The following is a 21,024-nucleotide window of genomic DNA, read 5'->3' as shown; positions in this document are numbered from 1 at the left end:
TCTTTTCTTGCCCTCTCCGCCTTTTCTTTCTTATCCTCCTACCTTTCTCCCCCATTCCTTCTCACTCCCTTGATCATTCATAAATCATCTACTTGCCTTAATGGTAATTTAGTTCTTCAAACAGTAGAGAAAGCAATAAAAAGGTGGTGCTATTATTCTCAACTTGATTCAGATCAACAAGGAATAAGTTGAAATACATTTGGAACCCTTGGGAAAGAGGTGACTATTCCATCTTAGAGTTTGTGATAGCAAAAGAGAGGAAAGCTAGACAAAGTCTGATATATACTCTAAATTAGAGAACGGTATATTAGAAACTTAAGAGTATGTATGAACAAAACATAAATAAATATGTGTATATATATATATATATATATTAAGGTAAATAAGTATTGTTCAGTAACAATGCAGTACAAAATATGGCCAATTTAAATAAATAAAAAAACAAATTAATGGCACATGTAATAAGTGCTCTAAGACAGAAATATCAAACATGCCCATGCCAGTGCCAAAAACTAGATTAAAACGTATTTGGAACAGGGGACTGCTAGGTGGCTCTGTGGATTGAGAGCCAGGCCTAAACATAGGAGGTCCTGGTTTCAAATCTGACCACAGACAAGTGCTTTCTAGCTGTGTGACCCTGGGCAAGTCACTTAACCCCCATTGCCTAACCCTTACTGCTCTTCTGCCTTGAAATCAATACACAGTATTGGTTCTAAGACAAAAGATAGAGGTTTTTTATATAATTAGGAAACATTTAACAAAATAAACAAAAATACAAAAGAACACAGAAAATGTTACTTTGTGATTTCCTATATCACCGCTGCCAGTGTTTCTACTTGAGTTTGATATGACTGCCCTAAGAGGTCAGGAATTGTAAGCCATTGCAATGGAATAGATGGAGAAGTAGATTTAAGTCAAAAGGATTTGGTTTTAAATCTCAGCTCTGATGTTTATCTGTGTTAGTTTGGATAAATGGCCACTTTTCTGGGGCTCAGTTTCTTCATCTGTAAAAAGGAAAACTTAGACAGTGGTCCCTCAACTTTTTATTTACAGATAGATAAATGACAGGAAGGAAGGAAGGAAGGAAGGAAGGAAGGAAGGAAGGAAGGAAGGAAGGAAGGAAGGAAGGAAGAGAGAGGGAGGAAGGAAAGAAGGAAGGAAGGTAAAGCAAAGAAAGCAAGAGAGAGAAAGAAAATAAATGATGATGGATGGGTATGTAGATAGATAATGCTGATGGGTAAATAATGATGAACACATTCAGATCTATGGATAGATAGGAAATGATGTTGGATGGATGAATAGAGAGTTTAGAGATTAGATTAGATATTAGGTTAGATAGATAAATGATAGGCAATAATGAGTGGAAGGATAGAATAGACAGATTCATTTAACTCAAATTGACTTTCTTTATAATCCTGTGTTTTTTATTATATGCATTTAAAAGCATGATTTTTGAGAAAAGGTCCATAGATTTCACCAGACTACCCAAGGCATCCATGACATAAAAAAGGTTCAAAATCACTGAGATTAAGGATCTCTAAGGACCCATCCTGACCCATATTTGAAGATCCTAGTAGTCAAGGTAGGCTTCCTTGAGGAGGTGAATAAGATAGCCCCTTGAAGGATGTGGAAGATTAAAACTAGCTCTGTCCATTTATTTATGAGAACTTGAAATCAAGTTCATATCCCTCCTCTAATCAAGTCACTTAATTTCTGTGTCCTTTAGTTCCTTCTCCTCAGGAAAAGGAAGGAAGGAAATGAACATTTACTAAAAGCCTACTACATGCAGCAAAATGACTCATTGGATTGACAGCCAAGCTTAGAGGTGGGAGGTCCTGGGTTCAAATTTGACTTCCGACACTTCCTAGCTGTGTGACTCTGGGCAAGTTACTTAACCCCCATTGCCTAGCCCTCAGTCACTGTTCTGCCTTGGAACCAACATACGATATTGATTCTAAGACAAAAACAAGAGTTTTTTAAAAGCTTACTATTTGTTAGGTAATGTGCTAATTAATCACTCTTCAAATATTATCCCTTTTGATCTCTAAACTAGAGATTATAATATCTGCTCAAGTGAGATGAGGAATGTAAAGTACTTTGTAGCCTTGAAAACACATTTAATGTGAGGTTATTGCTTCTGAGATCTCAGCTCACGTTGAGACGCTGACTCTGCAAATTGTCACCAGAACCACCAGGGACATCTCATCTGTCAGCCTGCACAAATGCGCTATTTTTCCAACACAAGTCTGCCCCGGGTAGACAGACAGACAGACAGACGGACAAGCTGTCATTATCTAAAGGTTTTCAAATGAACTGACAAGAAAGCCCCTGTTTTTGCTAGTGGGCGTGAATTTAATGCCTTTCTCCTAAATGCCAAGAAAACTCAAGTTTACCTAGTAGAGCTTATGGTGACTATCCATCACTGCCTTTATTGTCATTTACTAACCTAAATCGTTTGGATGTTATTTTTTAAAAACCCAACATCTGGAATTTAAACTAGAATTCGCTTTGCTCTTAAATAAGATTTTGGCATCTGTTGTCCTTGGCTTCAATTACCCTCCGGTCTTGAAAATGTATTTAAAGCTTTGCAGTTACTGGGTTAGCTGCTGACTCCATTCTTGTAAAAAGAGAACGGACTTTCCTTAGAACCCTGGCCAGAATTGAAGAAAATCATGTTCAGACCCTTCCTGCTGTGTTCTTTCTTTTCATCTTAAACCCAGGATCACCTTAGCTAGCAGCCTGGGAAAACATGGTAAAAGATACTTTTAAAATCTGGGATTTTTCAAAAAAACAGTCATTAGAATCCCAGGTTTAACTACATATCTGGGAATCTACGTAATCTGCTCAGATCCTCATGTTTGACTTTTGAAATGAATGATGCATTAACCTTAATTCAGATACAAACAAATCACGTATCAAAGTCTGAAGCTTTGCTTCAAGTGCCTTACAGATAGCCTTCAACAGCCAAACTTTTCAGGATTTCTAAGGGAGTGAGAAAAGGATAGACATTGTAGCCCTCCTTTAGAAAGAAAAGGAATGAGTTCTAGAGATCCTAATATGTCGGATCTCTAGATGCAAAACTTTACTTTCTATTCCACTCAAATTATTTGTTTTTGGCAGGCTTTGACAGGTAGGGAGGGATAAGCTAATAGAATCAGATCATTAGGTTTTCCAGAGCAAAGGAAAAAAATGATACACCTGCTATGACATTTGATCAAAGGGTTTTTTCTTGATAAGAAGAGCCATTCCTTCTAGATCATCATATCAGCATTTTCCAGGCCACCAATCCATTGTCGCTGAACACTTGTCAGTTTTCATTCTGATTGGATTATTTAGAAAAAGATTAAGTTCTTAGAGCAGTGCAGACTTTGTGCCTGCCTACATCTTTACATTTTTTAATTTACTTTTTTCCAACTAAAATTTTTTTCTCTCTACTTTTCTGATCCTCATTGGAAAGGGAAAAAATTCAAATCCCTGGTAATAAATATTTCTAGTCCAGCAAATTCCCACATTGACCATAGTCCAGATGGCATTCAGAATGGAGAATGGAGAAAAAAGAGTTTCTCTGCTTTGCATTGGAAGGCTGGGGTGGGGAAGAAGGTGTGCCAAGCAGACAGATGTATTTGATTCTCATATCTCTGGAAGTACCCACTTATAGAGGGGCTACCTTTCCCTGTTGTCTTCTTACTTAAATTGCCACCTGCTAGATTAGTAGACTAGCATGGTAGCTTCGTGACAAATATTGGGATAGCCACCTGGATTCAGTTTTTTGAGAAGTTTTTCTTAAGGTGATTTTAAAAGAAGTACAACAAATATGGTGTCTTCTTTCCAAGTACTTCATCAAATTACAGATGTTTAGAGCCCAAAGATACCTTTGTATTCATCTATCCCAACCCCGTCTTTTTCAAAAGGAAATCAAAGTCCACAGAGGGAGCCTGTGGTCTGCCAACCTGACATTCCTTCAACCATAGAAATTAGCTAGTAATAACTTGAGAACAGACACATATAGGGAGTGTTGGAGAAAATAATTGAGTCCTTGTACCTGTGCTATTTGTCCTTGTTTCAGAAAATATCTTAGTAGTGACAGAATTCACAATCATGGAATTGACTCGATTGACTATATGATTAACTGTCAAATTAGTGTCGAATGCTCAATTTAAAAAAAAAAAATCTTTTAGAGGGGGGAGTTGAAGGCAATTACGTTATAAAGGAATTCCCCGAGTGCAGAGTCCTGTCACAAATGCAGGTTGACCTTACACCTATAATTTAGTCTTATTGATTTGTGTAAGACCTTGAAATGAGTCGTGTCTGTGATGTGCCAGAGACAGAACTTGATTTCAGGTCTTCCTCACTCTTAAGACCAACCCTTTGTCCTTTCCATGCTACTGACTTAGAAAAGGATAGTCAGCAGATGCTTACGGAGGATTGGTATTTCCCTGAGTAACCACTGAATTCTCTAACCCCTTCGTTGGAGCTGAAAAGAACTTGGAAGCTTAAAACTCCATTGTGTTTTCAATAAAAGTACAGAAGGACACATAGTAGGAAAAGGAGCAGGGAATTATAATAAGGCCAGTATTGTTAGCCCTCTCCATCTCCCATGGATTCATGGCCCAAGCCCCATCCACTGGGTGGAAGAAAGTACCAAGGGCTTTCTCCTCTCGGTGATTTCATTAGCTCCTGGGGAATCATCTTTATGTGATTGACTGCCATTTTTATATGTCAAGCCCTCAGCTCTCTCATGAACTCCAGTACCATTATCTCTCTAACTGTTTGCTTGGCAGCTCTACCTCCATATTCCCTATTCATCTCAAACTCAGCACACACAAAACATTACTCAATCATTTTGTTTTAAGCCTTACCTTCTGTCTTAGCACCAATTCTAAGAGTGGCAGAAGAGCATCAAAGGCTAGAAAATCAGAGTTAAGTGACTTGCTCCCAGGATCACACAGCTAGAAAGTATCTGCGGATATATTTTTAACTCAGGTCCTCCTGGCTCAATGCCTGGTGCTCTATCCACTGTACTACTTAGCCATCTCTCCCCTTTTTATTGAACTCATTTCCCCACTAAATTTATCCTTGCTTCTATACTAACTCCCATGTTTTATTTTTATTTTATCAGGAATACTGCCATTCTCCCAGGTGTCTGGGATTACCACCTAGGATTAATCCTCAGCCCTTCACTCTTCCCCACTCACTGTGTTCAATGATATTGCAAAGCCTTGAGATTCCACCATCTTTTAGATTCATCTGTTTCTTTTTCCTCATCCCACAACTGCCCTAATTTCTTGCTCGAGCTATTTATCTAGTTTGTCTACCCTCACTTGCTTCACATGCCTGCTAAATCCATCCTTCACACACTTCCCAGATTGTTATTCTAAAATTCAGGTATGACCACATCGTTCTTCAGCTCAGGAAGCTTCAGAGGTCTCTGTTGCTTTAAGGAAAAAATCCTGAAGCCCAGCCCAAGCTGCCTCTAGTCTGTCTTTCCAGGCAGATTTCTCATCATTGCCACAGCCAAGCCGGCCAAGCTGTCATTCCTCACTCATGACATTTGCTCTTCCACATTCTCACCTCCATGCCTGAATTCTCTCCCTCCTTAGAGCAGGCTCACTCCCTTCAGGGATCAGTTCAAATTCCAGTCCCTTCAAGAGGACTTTCCCAGCGGCTCCAGTTGTTTATGCCCCCCCCCCAGGCATCGTATAATTATTTTGTATATATCTCATATTTCTTTATCGTGCACCTATCATATCCCTCCCAGGAGAACGTAAGTTCCTTGAAGGCAGGGACTATCTCACTTTTTTTAATCATGTCCCCAGTTCCTGATATATAGGCAGTCATTATCAATACTTATTGATCGATCCTGACTATTAGCTTCTCATTATGGCTTTACAGAATGACCTGGGCCAGATTGGGCAACTCAGAATTTCACTGAGTAATGACCTGATGGAGAGATTCATTTAGGCCGTGGAGTTGCAAGAGGGACAATACATTACAGTGAGGTCCTGATTAGTATGAGTAATAAATTCCCTGGATTGGTTGCATTATTTGAATTCACACTGCCTTTTTCCATTGGGTTGGACCCAGTCACCAGGTTTTACATAACTATAACTTCAAGTAGTGTAAATTCAAATACACATGTGCTACTAATTCTGTTATTTTGGTACTTTATTTGTTATTTATGTCATTTTATTAACATGTGCAATACTGATTCCTACTAATCAAGACTTACCTGTATTCCTTTTTGTTTTAACTTCTGGTGACTGACTTATAATAAAAACCTCAAATAACTTGTCTGTATGCCACATTTTCTACCGTCATTGTGCTGATATGAATTAAAAATTGCTTCATTATGTAAAAAATGTCTTTGTAGAAAAATCAGTAATTACATACTATATTTTTCTCTCACTTTTTTTAAAAAGGAAAATAACACATTTGTAGGATGCCTTAAAATTTACAAAACACTTTTCCTCCCAACAATCCAGTGAGGTAGGTAGTGAAAGTATTATTGTGCCTTTTTTTTACAGATGAGAACACTGAGGCTCAGAGAGATAGAGGCCCAGGGCCACACAGCTAGTAAGTGTCAGAGTCTGGATTTGAACTCAACCCTCTTATGTTCTATGGATTCATAGCAGGTTGTATTAATCATCACCATGGCAACATATTTGAACCTCTTTTATTTGCCAAGATTGGCACAGTATTTTCTTCAATCATTTTTGATCATCATAAGTCCATAAGCACAACATATCCTCGATTTAAAACAAAACAAAACAAACAAAAAAAAACATTCTCTTGTTCAGGTATCAGTTGGATCAGATGGTATCTCAGGGCCCCAAGTCTGAGAGTCCATGATGCTAGGGAAGATAGGAAAAAAAGTCAAAAGCAACACGAGTTTTAAATATGGGAGATCAAGGGAGAGGTAATATCACAGGCAGAAACAGTGAAAAGAAGGCAGTGATGCAGGGGGAAAGCACCATGGCTCTGGAGTCCAAAGAGCTGGGTTCGGATTCTGCCTCTGATGTTAACTGCACCTTGATCCTTCAGCAAGTATAGCAACCTCCCTGGGCTTGTGTCTTCATCTGTTACATGAAGGGTTAGACTAGATTAACTTTGAGGACCCTTCCAGCTTTAACTCTGGGGACCAGTAGACAGTCAGGAACACAATGAGGAGCATATCAGACAATAAGGAGTTTGAGGCACTAAAAAAATATCTGGATAGAGACATTCTTTAGGCAAGTAGAGATGTGAATTTGGAACCTGGGAGAGAGGTCAGAGAGAAAGATAGGAAAAAGCTAAAGACAAACTTTGCCTATTTCCTAGTTTTGTCTAGAGCCAGCCCTGAACCCCTGAAAACTGAAAAGAATTCTTCTCTTCATCTGCTCCCGGCAAAAACCCCCAAGACCTCCCCACTCTCACCTTGTCAGATTAGCACCTTTAGTTCAGCTCCATTAATGATTTAAGTAAGCATTTGCTGGCTAACAGCTTTAACGCTTTCTTTGGGAAAAGGAAGTTCAATTTCGAAACAGTTGACTTAGAAACAAATGTTTTGAAGGCAGCCTGTTTAAATCAGGAACCATCTACACCAGGGCTGATTTAGTCTTTATGTCTCACGGACCCCCTTGGCAGTTGGGTGACACTTATGGACCCCTTCTGAGAATAATATTTTTAAATTAAAAAAAGATAAAATACATAGGATTGCAAAGGATATCAATGAAATACAAGTTCAATTATCCAAATATTTTTAAAAGTTCATGGACCCCAAATGCTGCCCAGGCACATTAATGGTTTGATTTTTAATTTAGATGATTGCTACAGAAACAAAGTTTATCTATTACAGAGTGGTCTAAGACAACTTGCAGAAAATCAGTATCTCCTGTTCTCAAGTGCAGCCTAGTCTCCCGAACAATTTCAGTCCTTAAAAGGGCACGAAATAGACAAGGGGCAGAGTTATCCCAATGTGCCAACGTGGCGAGTGCACTAGACAGAAAAAAAGGACAACATACCTTCCACCAAGGCATATCTTCACTCTTAATGCCCAGACTGATACATTATTCATGCAGTTCCCAGAATGTAACACTTGTGTGTTTCCATTTTAATTTGAAGTGAAGAATTTTACTTTGGTCAAAAACAGTCTGGATAAGAAGTGCGTGTGCGCGCGCGCGTGTGTGTGTGTGTGTGAGTGTGTTGTGTGTTGTGTATGTGGGTGTTTCTTGTTTTCCCTGGTGGTCCCCAATGAGAGTCATGCCAACTGACATTCATCCTTATCTCCTTTTGTGATTACAGTTCCCCAGGCAAGGCTTACAGCAAACACAGCAACAACAACAGACAGCAGCTTTAGTCCGACAACTCCAGAAGCAGCTTTCTAGTGAGTATTCCACTTACTACCTGGATGTATGCTTCCTAGAGTTCTTTGGTTAAAACCACAGGGCGGAAGGAGAGCAGCTAGATGCCTCTCTGGATTGAGAGCCAAGCCAAGAGCAAAAGATACTGCATTGAAATCTAGTCTCAGACACTTCCCAGCTGTGAGACCCTGGGCAAGTCACTTAACTGCCATTGCCTAGCCCTTACCGCTCTTCTGCCTTGGAACCAATACACAGTGTTGATTATAAGATGCAAGGTAAAGGATTTTAGAAAACCACATGGGGAGGAGAGGACATAGTATCATTACCTACTTTGGTTTGGACCTGGAATGTTTACAAGACTCTACTCACATCTTGAAATCAGTGAAGGAATATCTGTAGTTACTTTCATTTACAAAGTAAATACTGAGTCAGTGTCTTTTTTTTTCATGTTTGGAAATGTTGCTTTTATTACAATCCATACCCTCTCTGACACTTGTTTAAAGTCAGTCTGGAGACTGTTTTTCCTCTTGTTAAAACTGGTTGCCACAATTTCTCAACCCAGTTAAAAAAAAAAGAAAAGAAAAGGAGGGAATGTTACAATATTGCCCCTATTTTGGATTATAAAATACTTAGTAGATGTTTTTCTTTTTAAGTGTTGACTTTTATAAAAAAAAAAAAATATATGCCCTGGGGAAATTTTACTGTGAATGTTTTAGAATTCTGTTACTTTGTTTTTTTTAACTGCTATTTTCTTAGTAACAACTCTAGGACAGAGGGTCAGGACTAGGCAAAAGGGGTTACACGACTTGCCCCCTAGGACATATCTGAGGTCAGATCTGAGCCCAGGTCCGCTTGAATGTAGACCTAGAACTCTATCCACTCTGCCACCTAGCTGCCTCTCTGTTACTTAGCTTTGAAAAAGCTTATTTTAAAAATACATTTCATTATAGTGAAGAAAAGACTGTTTGACAAAATGGAGGGTCCATTTGGTTTCATGGACTTTCTAATTTTTTTTTTTTACTTTTCTGAACGTATTCGTATTTTTTAAATTCTTCCCTGCATTTATTTTTTTATTTTTATTTCTCTGCACCACTCATTTGCAGCTACATGAGTTAGTACAATTTTACATGATGAATTTTTTTTCTTTAGGTAATCAGCCACAACAAGGAGTAACTCCATATGGGCATCCTTCACACTTCTAAAATGTAGCTGAAGAAATGCACCTGGTTTGATGTTTGCACTGAAGAATAGCAAATCAAATCCAATGCACTAGTTATCCTTAGAAATTTTCCATTTTTTTCCATGGTTTCTTTTAAGTTTGCCTCCATTTAAAACAAAGAAAACAATTTTTTTTTTGCTACATTTCAAGAGAAACTATCAGAAAGCGGCAAGAAGTTTTGTTTTTGCTTTGTTGTACTCAGCTTTAAAGTTGGTTTCCAAGTTTGCTTCATCTGGGCAAACTTCCAAGAAGAGTTCCGTGGGGAAGCATTCAAAATTGGTGCTTTTCTGAATCTTTGCATTTTACAAAGAATGGAGAATGCTGGATCTTCTATTATCATTTAGTAGCGGCAAAGCATTTGGGGAGGAACTGTGCTGGCCAGACTGCTCAGTGGAAAGATTTTGAGATGAAGGTTGACTTACTCATTAAGTGCTCACCTCTCAGAAGATCCTTTAAGAGTAAAAAAGACACGTCTTTGAGACCTTTTCATTTTAAATATTGGTAATTTCATAAGCACTTTATAAACTCTTTTGTTGTGATTCAATGACAGGATTTTTTTTCTCTCGCTTTCCTTGTGGTCAGAAGGTGCTGAAACAGTTTTTGCTTATATTTAAACTTCCTGGGAGTTATTGCAAAGCTGCAGGCTGAGGTTCTTTAGCCTCATTAGCAGTATGTTCATAAATTGCTTTCAATGGGAATGCCCTTGCTGGGGCAGGGAGCTTTAGAAATGGACGAAGTGTCATTTCTAAAGACCTGCATTTACTGTAGTGGATCACTTTCATTTCGTGCCCAAACCGGCACCGTGACTCTCCAGGTTCTTCTCTTCAGAGCCTTTTTGCCAGCCTAACAAAAGTCCTCATTCCCATTCTAGGCAAGTTCTTTAAAGCTGTTCTGAGATTTGGTAGTCCTCAGGCTTGGCTCAGTTTCCCTGGAATCTGGCCCTAAAGCCCCCAAAGCTATCCCTCTCATAAGATAGACTTGGCTTTTTCTTTTGTATGGTAAGTATTTGCTCTTTTGAATTTAATTATTATCGTTAGTGTCAGTCCTGGTTGTGTATTGCCTATACTGTATTTATAAATTGGTGCAACAAAAGCACAATTAAATTATACATCAGATTTATTATAAAGAAATAATAACTATTTTAACTTTGTTCAAGTATGTGGTAATTTGCTCATATTAGAGTAAAAATTACGGTAAATGATTATCAGTTTGTGTAACTTAAGAGTATTCCATATAATATTTTTTTAGAATTAGATGCACAAATTTTGAATGTGAAAATTGCAGGGCATTTAAAAAAAAACATATGGGGATATTTTCCTCAGACTGTATTCATTCATTTTTTTCCTTTTGCCATATGATTTTACATGTATAATAGTCAAACAAACTGTGAATAGATGTCTATACTGAGCAAACTGCGTAGAGCGGCATTTTCCCATGAATGCCACTAATTCCACAGTAGGTGGTGATTTTGTTTTGAAATGCATTCTCTAGGTGATTTGTATTTTCTGTGGTGAGTGACTCATTGCACATTTTGACAAATGCAAACAGCCTCCGACTCACATCTGCTTACTTTTGCCGTGGTAACATTCATGTGGACTGCTTTGTACACTGTGAAAATATTCCATTCTGGCCCGCGTGTTCTCAGTTTACTCTGGGCTGGAGAAGACTTTGCCAAAACATTAAGACCATTGTCATCCCTGAATTAATCGTTCGTGTTTCTTTTCTGAACATCTATCTATAAAACTCAGCTTTTTGTTTCAAAAATCATCATTAATGTTAGTGAAACTGTTAAATTAATATATTCTTGTTATTCAAATAACATCACCACATTGACAAAACGACTGGAATGTGACTCTCATGCCTAGTTAGTTGTCTTTTCCTTCCCTCTGCCCTTCAAACCCAATGGCATTAAAAATGCCATTCTTACGTGTTTGGGGATTTATTTTTTTTTTGGCCTCGCTCGAAGAGCAAATGATAATCAGACTCTTTTTAGAATAATCGTTACAATCGCATAGCATTTGCAAGCACTTTATATTTTGCAGAAGTTATTTCAAGTAATTTATTTATCGTAACTCACATGAAAGGCCTGAGAGAAATTGGTATGATTGTGTCCATTGGAGACTGAGGAAGCCAAATCATTGTAGGATTCCATCCCTCATGGACCAAGTGGGAAGTAGGTAGTGAGCTAGGGCTAGGAATCAGATTTCCTAAATAGCGGTTCTAAAAGTTCTAGCGGAACAAAAAGAAAAGAAAGAAAACTCTAACTGAATAAGCTTCAAGCCCCGCCATATTTTCCCCATTTAATCTCCATCCTTAGACTTTTTTTTTTAAATAAATGCAACGTTTTGCACTAAAATGACTGGTGTTTAACCTGAAGTAAGAGCCTGTTAGTATGTCCATTGATGCATTCTGATATTTTGCATAGTGAGGTAGAGAGAGGAAATCACCTTAGTTTGGAGAAGAGTCCTCACCTCTTTTCAAAATAAGACTTCAAATTCCAAAGGGGTGTAGAACAGTTTCTGAATGTTTTGAACTTAAATGACCCTTCCTCTTTGACCAACATCAGTTCATTCCATATATATATATCTATTCGAATTGTCCTTAACTTGGCAGGAAGTGGAAACGAGTCATTATTCAAAATGGCATCCCTTGACCCACCAGAGCCAACGTCAGAGTTTAATATTAGTCATCAGACAGCCTCCTGAGAAGGGCAATTAAAATGTTGTCATATTTAAAACGTGTAATAGTGGATACATGCCAGTGTTTGTGTTTGTAATGGGCTAATAGATAGGGCATTTAAAACATAAACCCTGACATGCAGCCACTAGTAAATGAGCCATCCTGTCTATATATTCTCATGGGATTGGCATTTGTTGGTGGGGGGCGGGAGAAGGGGAGATAATAATGCCATTCTCAACTTAAATGCCTAGAGACTATCTGAACAAGCCTCGTAGAACCTTCCTCTTGATTGGCCCCATTTTCCTTCCTAAAAAGGAGTCGGGCATTTTATGATAGAGGATTTATGCTGGACTCTACTAGCCTCTAGAGTTACAAAGAGGTTAATGGCCTTTAGCTTCCCTGAGATAGATTAATTCCTATTGAATTGTTGGATCCCTTCATATGAATGCAATTCAATGAATTAGAAAAGAAAGCATTTCATTAAAAAGTTGATTGAATTCTCTTTCAATTTGAAATGCAATGAAATTTCATTTGTAGTATAAAAGTCCCTCACTTAATATTTTCTCATAAAGAAATTCTCTATTTTTTAAAGGCCATATAGCTCATAATTCAGTGTGGCATTCTTTGGAGATACAGGCAGCCTGATAGAGTGGATAATAAAGTCGGGAAGATGTAGGTTCAACTCCTGTCTCTGACCCCTACTTACGGCTATGTAATCATAGCAAGTCCTTCAACTTTGATTAGAAGTTAGAGATGAGTGGCCCATTCTTATTGATGGGGGTAGTTTCCACAGTGGGAGCTGCTGCTTACCAGTGTACTCACTGATCTGGACCAAATACACACACACACACACACACACACACACACACACACACACACAATAATTTTTCAAATCATAGAAATGTTTCCTTGCATTTGCAATAGATTGGTGGATTATAAAACCAGTTCCTTTCCCTTATTAATAAGTTCAGGTCCTTTGTAAATGTGAAAATCTGACAGCATTTATTGTTAAAATCCAACTATTAAGAGATGTTTTATTCCCTGTCAAAGAAAACTTACAGTGTGGAAGTATAATGTGTCATGAGCAAGACATTCGACATTGTCTTCTGTAGGCTTTAACAAAATATTTATAAACAAACGACAAGACATTTGTACATCTGGATGGTAATTTACCACTCATGAAAAAATGATCTTTTTTGGTTTTCCATAATGTAGGTGCCATGCTTATAATGATACAAGATGGACACTAGGCAACTGGGGGTAGGGGAGTAGGTCTATCTTTTACTGAAGAATTCAGGTACATTCAAGATTTCTTATTTTATGGGAAAATAGTTTTATTGGTCATTGTTATTTGTTGGCAAAATAAAAGTGCCTTAAGTTAAAGTTTGTTTTGAAATCCATTTGGTCATTGAAGAAATCAGTAGGAGTTTATCATGCAAGATTTTTTTCCAAGTCTTTTTTTTTTGCATGTCCATTGTAAATTTAATACTGTAAATGTATTTAAAATCATTTACATGCCTATGGCTGCCTTTGATTAAACTTATTCCAAAAATAGACTCTGTCCAGATGTAAACTTTGTTAACAGCTGTTCCAATGGTTCTTTACTCATCTCAGATCACTTGAACATAAGTTGTTGCATAATCACTCCCAAGGGGGTTCTTTGCTGTGCAAGTGTACATCCCTGAATCTGAAGTCTTGGGGTTTTGAAGAATGAGCGTGCCTTGTGGGCGAAGAAGTTCACTTCCAGTTGACCTCACCTTTTTTGCTGCAGAAAGCACCGAGTGGTCAGGCATTTCCCAGGTGACTTCTGGTTTAGGTATCCCCAGAGCCACGCAGTGGAGTTGAATGGCTGCTCCAGTCAATGTCCGCACATTCCTGGGGGGGCGATTGGTAATCCGTGGCGGGTAGGCAACGATCATGACGGGGATGGTTATCACTGCTTCACCAATGGTGTTCTGTGCTTTGCACGCATAGCTTCCTCTGTCATGAGGAGTGGCCTTGGGGATGACCAATGTACCATTTTCATGTAATATGTATTTTCCATTCATTTGAGGTCTGTCGATCACATGACCACTGGGCACTGTCCAGATGATGTTTGGCTTAGGGCTTCCATCAGACATGCAATGAAGGGTTACAGATTCCCCAGTGATACCCTTTATCATCCCCAGCACATAAGTAAGAATGACAGGTTTCTGGCCAATTTCCAAAATAATGAGTTTTTCGATGTAACCAACTTGATTTCTTGCAGTACAACGATATTTCCCTGCATCATCCCTAGTTGGCTTCATAATAATCAAGGAGCCATTTCTTCCTAGTTGATACCGGGAATTTGAGGTTCCACCAGAAAATCGTGTGCCGTTAGGTAAAAGCCAAATGATCTCTGGGGGTGGATTTCCATCAACAGAACAGTTCAATGCCAAGGGTTTCCCAGGCTGGGCCACAATTTTTTCATTAAATGGATTTCTAAATGTTGGCCGTCGTAGCATTTCTAATACCTTTAGTTGTACAACCAGAATGCTTTCTCCTCCATCATTACGAACAATGCAAATAAAATCTGCTGTGTCGGTGAGCCTGACATTCCTGATTTCTAGGGTGCCATTTTTATGGACAGTGATCCGACTTCCATAATATGGTGCTGTGAGGAAAATGTTGTCTGGCATAATCCACATTATTTGTGGTGGAGGTGTCCCTTCTGCTCGGCAGTCCAGATATTTCTTAGAGTGCCTCACTGCTGTTGCTCTGATGACTGTCTTGTTGGAATATAGACCGTTGATGAGGGGGAGCTTGGAGACAACATCCAGTCTGTAGAGTCTTGTGTCATCCCCACTGGGATTTCGTGCAACACACATGTACTCTCCAGAATCTAGCAACTTTACTTTGCTAATAGATAATGATCCGTTATCATGTAACAAGTATCTGTCAGTAGAGGATGAAATTATGTCATTGGAAGGAAGCAACCAAAATATTTGGGGCCGGGGCTCCCCAATGACCTCACAGACAAGGATCGCAGTTTCCCCAGCAGTCACTCGAACATACGTCTTATGGCTCTGTCTTATCCGAGGGGAGGCAGTAACAACTGTCAGGTGAACCTTCATTTCATCTTTCCCTAGAGTGTTCTGTGCATAACAGGTATAATCTCCTTCCTCTGCAATTCCAACCTTGTTGAAATATAAAGTACCATTATCAAAAAGGATGTATCGCCGGGACCGTCTCCTACCATCATCTGCTTGCATGACATTGTTTACCATTGTTCCATCTGGCAGACTCCAAGATATCTCTGGCACTGGGGAGCCTGAAGCTTTGCAATCTACTTGGAAGTCCTTCCCATATAACACTTGCTTTTTGAAATGCTGCTTATGGTCAATTTTGGCAGGTTTCATTCTCAGGCTGACTTTCATCAAAATCAGGTCATCACCCATTTTGTTTCTGGCCACACACAGATAATCACCTGCATCTTTTTCGGTGACTGCCTCAATAAGCAAGGATCCGTTGGGATAGACATGGATCCGACTGCCCATTCTGAGGGTAGAAAAGATTAATTTTTAATGAGTAACATGGAAGGAAGAGTTGAAATTCATTATAAATAAACCTCAATTTATGGATGTTTCTATAATTTTGCAGTTGCTTTCATTTCTAATCTGTTTCACTAAGCAGTGTGACACAACTGCTAAAATGTTTATTTGTGGGTTTTGCCACTTCATAAAATAATCCATGCTAAGTGCATTGAAATAGGTTTTAAAATTTTAAAGACTGACCTCACATTTCCAAGGTATGAAGAAAATGTTATTTCTTATCTGCATTTAAACTAAGAATTTTACCACCACCACTACCTCCCCCATAGAAAGTTGATGCAAAAAAAGTTCACATTCATTGAGAGAGAACTTACTAGAACTTTAGAATATTAGCAACTCCTCCCAGGTACCATTTTTCACATTTTAAAAAATCTGGACTAATTTTTTCAATGTGTTTCCTGCAGATGAGATGTTAGCTAACTTATTTTGTAGTAAAGCTGTGCTGCTGTTTGCTTTTCTAGAGGAAATACCTTCATGTCTGCCCTCCTTACAGAAAGAATTGTCTGTTGAGACATGGAGGAACTCCTGCTAAAGCAGCTGAAATTGTCCTATACTGGATGTTGCCTTTCTTAACTGCAAAATCATCCCTAAAATACCATTTTGGAAGGAATAACAAGAATGAATGAATGAGTGAATGGATGCATGGATGGATGCATGGATGGATGGATGGATGGATGGAAGGATGGAAGGATGGATGGATGGGTGGATGGATGGATGAGTGGATGGATGGATGGATGGATGGATGGAAGGATGGAAGGATGGATGGATGGGTGGATGGATGGATGGGTGGATGGATGGATAGATGGATGGATGGATACATATGAAATCCCTTTCCTATAGTCAGTGCATAACCCACAGTTCACTTATTTTGCCACTAGATGGCACTGATGTGTTAACAAGGTGAAATTCTAATTGCTGAAAGAGGGCCAAGATAGACCCATTATAAGATTGTAGATTTGGAATTATAAGGGACCCTGTGGTTTAGTCATTCCTGTTGTGTCTGCCCCTTCATGGTCCCATGTGGGGTTTTCTTAGTAAAGATACTGGAATGGTTTGCCATTTCCTTCTCCAGCTCATTTTACACATTAGGAAACTGAGGCAAACAGGGCCGAGTGATCCACCCAGAGTCACCCAGTTAGTGTTTGAGGCCATATTTGAACTCAGGAGGCCACTGCACCACCTCGCTGCCCTCAGAATGGACATCAGAAGTCATCAATTCCAAGCTTTTCATTTTTTACAGAGAAGCAAACTGAAGCGCAAAGAAGGAAAATGACCTTCCCAGGGTCACAAAGCCACCAAATGTCAAGGAGGAATTTAAACCCTGGCTTCCTTTAGTCCAAATTCAGTACCCTATACACTACAAATCTGTATTCATACCTGCTGAATTAATACACCAAGACATTCCAGGGGACCCACAAATGCCCGCTAGAGCACTCCAGATGAGCTCAAAGCTACCATTTAAGTAGAAATAAGAATTGCCTTTTAGTTAAGTAAGCAGAGCAACCTTTTGTCAAATTCTTGTTTATAGCAAAAACTATTCTAAAAGATTCCAGGATGGTAAATATTTTTTTGAAAAACATTGAGGTCTTTTTGTTATTGTTATTGCTCATACCTTGATTCACTGACATTTTCTTTGTGAAGAAGACACTGTGCTCCATTGAACTCTGGGAACATTAAGAACAAGCTTAATCTCTCCTCTACATGTCATGCCTTCCTTGAAATATCTGAGAGCCTCCCTGTGTTTTCCAAGTCTTCTGTTCTCCAGGCTAAACATTCAAAGACCTCTACCTGGTTACTCTCCACTGAATAATCTCTAGCTTAGGCACCTAGCTAGGTAACAGTAAATAGAGTGGGACGCCTGGAGTCAGAAAGACGAATTCAAATCCAGCCTCACATACTTTGTAATATTTTACTTCTGATTGCCTCAACTATAAATGGGGATAAAAATGGCAGCAACTTCCTAGGGTCATTGTGAGGATCAAATGAGATAATGATTGTTCAGTACTTGGCCCAATGCCTGACACATATTAAACTATGTCATGATTAGTTATTGTCAATACACTATTATTCGGTGTTCATTTAATACCTTTATTTGTTGGAAAGGGGACAAATTTTCCTAATGGTATTTGATAAAGAAAAACTGGAATGGAAGTAGGAAAGTTATCCAAGGTCACTTAGTGGGACTGTTTTTTAAGTCCACATGTGAAAACTTATTCTTGAATATCTCAGTGAAGGTTCAGATTAACTCTCCCCTGATTGTGAAAATGAAATTAATTAACTTTCCCCTGATTGTGAAGATTAAATCATAACCCCTGCCCATTTTTGGATTTAAAATCACCAAAAGTATGAACACCTTACTTACAGTTGTGAGGAGATCCTACAAGAAGCCAGAAAAAGACATTTTGAATATAAAGGAATGCCAATCAGGGTCACACAAGACCTTGCAAGTTCCACTCTGAATGATCGTAGGCATGGAACATGATTTTCAGAAAGGCAAGAGAGCTGGGTCTCCAACCAAGAATCAGCTACCCAGCAAAACTGACTATATACTTCCAAGGGAAAGTATGGGCATTCAACAAAATAGAAGATTTCCAAGCATTTGCAAAGAAAAGACCAGAGCTCTGTGGAAAGTTTGATACCGAAAAACAAAGAGCATGGAATACCTGAAAAGGTAAATATGAAGGAAAGGGAAAAGGAGAAAATTGTTATCTTTTCATTCATTCAAACTCTTCTATAAGGACTACATTTATATCAATCTACATATATTAATATATGGAAAATGTAATGTGTAAATAGGGGTAAAAGAAAAATCAAATAGAATAATCTTTCTCACACAAAGATTCACACGGGAAGGGGAGGGGAAGAAAACTCCTATAAGAAGGAGAGGAAGAGAGTTTTTACTCAAACCTTACTCTCAGGGAAATCAACTCTGAGAGGGAAAAACATCCAGATCCATTGGAATCTTGAATTCTATCTTACCCAACAAGGGTAGGGAGAAGGGAAAACCAAGGGAGGGAGGGGGGTAGGGAAAACAAAAGGGGAGGGAAGGAGAGGGGGGAGGGGGAGGGAACAAAGAGGGAGGGGCTAGAAAGGGAAACATATCAAGGGAGGGGACAAGGGGGACTGATTCAAAGTAAATCACTGGATTAAAAGGTTAGAGCTAAAGAAGAAAGGGTATAATTAGGGAAGGATATCAAAATGCCAGAGAATTCACAAGTCACAATCATAACTTTGATGAAGTCACCCATAAAATGTAGACGAATCGCAGAATGGGTTAGAATCCAAAACCCTACTATATGTTGTCTTCAAGAAACACACATGAGGTAGGTAGATACCCACAAGGTCAGAGTTAAAGGATGGAGTAAGACCTTCTGGGCCTCAACTGATAGAAAGAGGGCAGGAGTTGCAATCATGATATCTGATAAAGCCAAAGCAAAAATAGACCTGATTAAAAGGGATAGGAAAAGTAATTATATTTTGTTAAAAGGGACTTTAGATAATGAGGAAATATCACTAATCAACATGTATGCACCAAATAATATAGCACCCAAATTTCTAATGGAGAAACTAGGAGAATCGAAGGAAGAAATAGACAGCAAAACAATATTAGTGGGAGATTTGAACCAACGCTTATCAAATTTAGATAAATCAAAAAATAAATAAGAGGTAAAAGAAGTGAATAAAATCTTAGGAAAATTAGAATTAATAGACATATGGAGAAAAATAAATAGGGACAAAAAGGAATATACCTTCTCAGCCCCACATGGCACATTAACAAAAATAGATCATTCACTAGGTCACAGAAACATGGCATAAAATTCAGAAAAGCAGAAGTAATAAATGCAGCCTTTTCAGATCACAAGGCAATAAAAATAATGATCAGTAATGGTATGTGGAAAGCCAAATCAAAAATTAATTGGAAATTAAACAATATGATACTCCAAAATCATTTAGTTAGAGAAGAAATCACAGAAATAATAATTTCATCAAGGAAAATGACAATGGCGAGACATCCTTTCAAACCTTTTGGGATGCAGCCAAAGCAGTAATCAGAGTTAAATTCATATCCCTGAGTGCATATATTAACAAACTAGGGAGAGCAGAAATCAATCAATTGGAAATGCAAATCATAGCCCTACTGGGCTTGTACCCCAAAGAGATAATAAGGAAAAAGACTTGTACAAGAATATTCATAGCTGCGCTCTTTGTGGTGGCCAAAAATTGGAAAATGAGGGGATGCCCTTCAATTGGGGAATGGCTGAACAAAGTGTGCTATATGTTGCTGATGGAATACTATTGTGCTCAAAGGAATAATAAAGTGGAGAAATTCCATGGAGACTGGAACAACCTCCAGGAAGTGATGCAGAGTGAGAGGAGCAGAACCAGGAAAACATTATACACAGAGACTAATACACTGTGGTACAAGTGAAGATAATGGACTCCTCCACTAGGGACAATGCAATGTCTCTGAACAATCTGCAGGGATCTAAAAAACACTATCCACAAGCAGAGGATAAACTGTGGGAGTAAAAACACCTATGAAACGCAACTGCTTGACTACAGGGGCTGAGAGGAAATGACTGAGGAGAGACTCTAAATGAACACTCTAGTGCAAATACCAACAACATGGAAATGGGTTCAAACCAAGAACACATGTGATACCCAGTGGAATTGTGCGCTGGCTATGGGAGAAGTGGTGGGAGGGGGGTGGGGGAGGAAAAGATAATGATCATTGTTTCCAATGAATAATGTTTGTAAATAACCAAATAAAATAATATTTTAAAAAATCATTAAATGGGAAGGTCTGTGACCCACGTGTGCAATAGTGGGTGACGAATCAGAATCAAACTTACTACCCCCTGGGCAGTCCTAAGCAAAGCTTCAACTAGAATTGGTAGACATAAAAATTAGGGGAAGGCACAAGAAGTGATGCAAAATAAAAGTCTTTAAAAGGAGCTGTCACTTCCTGTGAGGGAGAATTCTTCATTCATTCTTTCGAGTGGAGACTGGAGACTTTGTTCTTCTGATTTGTGAAGGAGTTCAACCTGGTCTTCTTCTGGAGTTCTGAGATCAGGTTGGAGGCTGAAGAAGAATCTGCTGTCTGGACCTGAGACCTTGTTTCCCAGTGAGAGTGTCCTTAAATCTCTTCCTTTGGACTGATACATGATGAGTGAAAAAGCTGACTCCTTTCCTGAATTTTCTGAAGAAACTAGCC

At 38.7% G+C, this 21,024-nt stretch overlaps 2 protein-coding genes across 4 annotated transcripts in view; one reads left to right on the top strand and one right to left on the bottom strand.

Annotated features, from left to right (window-relative positions):
* MED12L (mediator complex subunit 12L) overlaps positions 1 to 13,793 on the top strand; it is a 625,295-nt gene extending 611,502 nt beyond the window's left edge. The window contains 2 exon segments of the mRNA XM_056807762.1: positions 8,281 to 8,362; positions 9,489 to 13,793. Of these exon segments, the coding sequence (XP_056663740.1) occupies positions 8,281 to 8,362; positions 9,489 to 9,541 (135 nt within the window). The 3' untranslated portion in view covers positions 9,542 to 13,793.
* IGSF10 (immunoglobulin superfamily member 10) overlaps positions 13,213 to 21,024 on the bottom strand; it is a 34,071-nt gene continuing 26,259 nt past the window's right edge. For all 3 annotated transcript variants that reach the window (XM_001370334.5, XM_007502021.3, XM_016425216.2), the window contains one exon: positions 13,213 to 15,756. In XM_001370334.5, coding sequence (XP_001370371.3) covers positions 13,848 to 15,756 — 1,909 coding nt within the window. In that variant the 3' untranslated portion in view covers positions 13,213 to 13,847. The remainder of the gene's footprint in view (positions 15,757 to 21,024) is intronic.

Source organism: Monodelphis domestica, chromosome 8 (genome assembly GCF_027887165.1).
Source record: "Monodelphis domestica isolate mMonDom1 chromosome 8, mMonDom1.pri, whole genome shotgun sequence".
Lineage (NCBI taxonomy): Eukaryota > Metazoa > Chordata > Mammalia > Didelphimorphia > Didelphidae > Monodelphis > Monodelphis domestica.
This window is presented reverse-complemented; position numbering and strand designations above follow the sequence as displayed.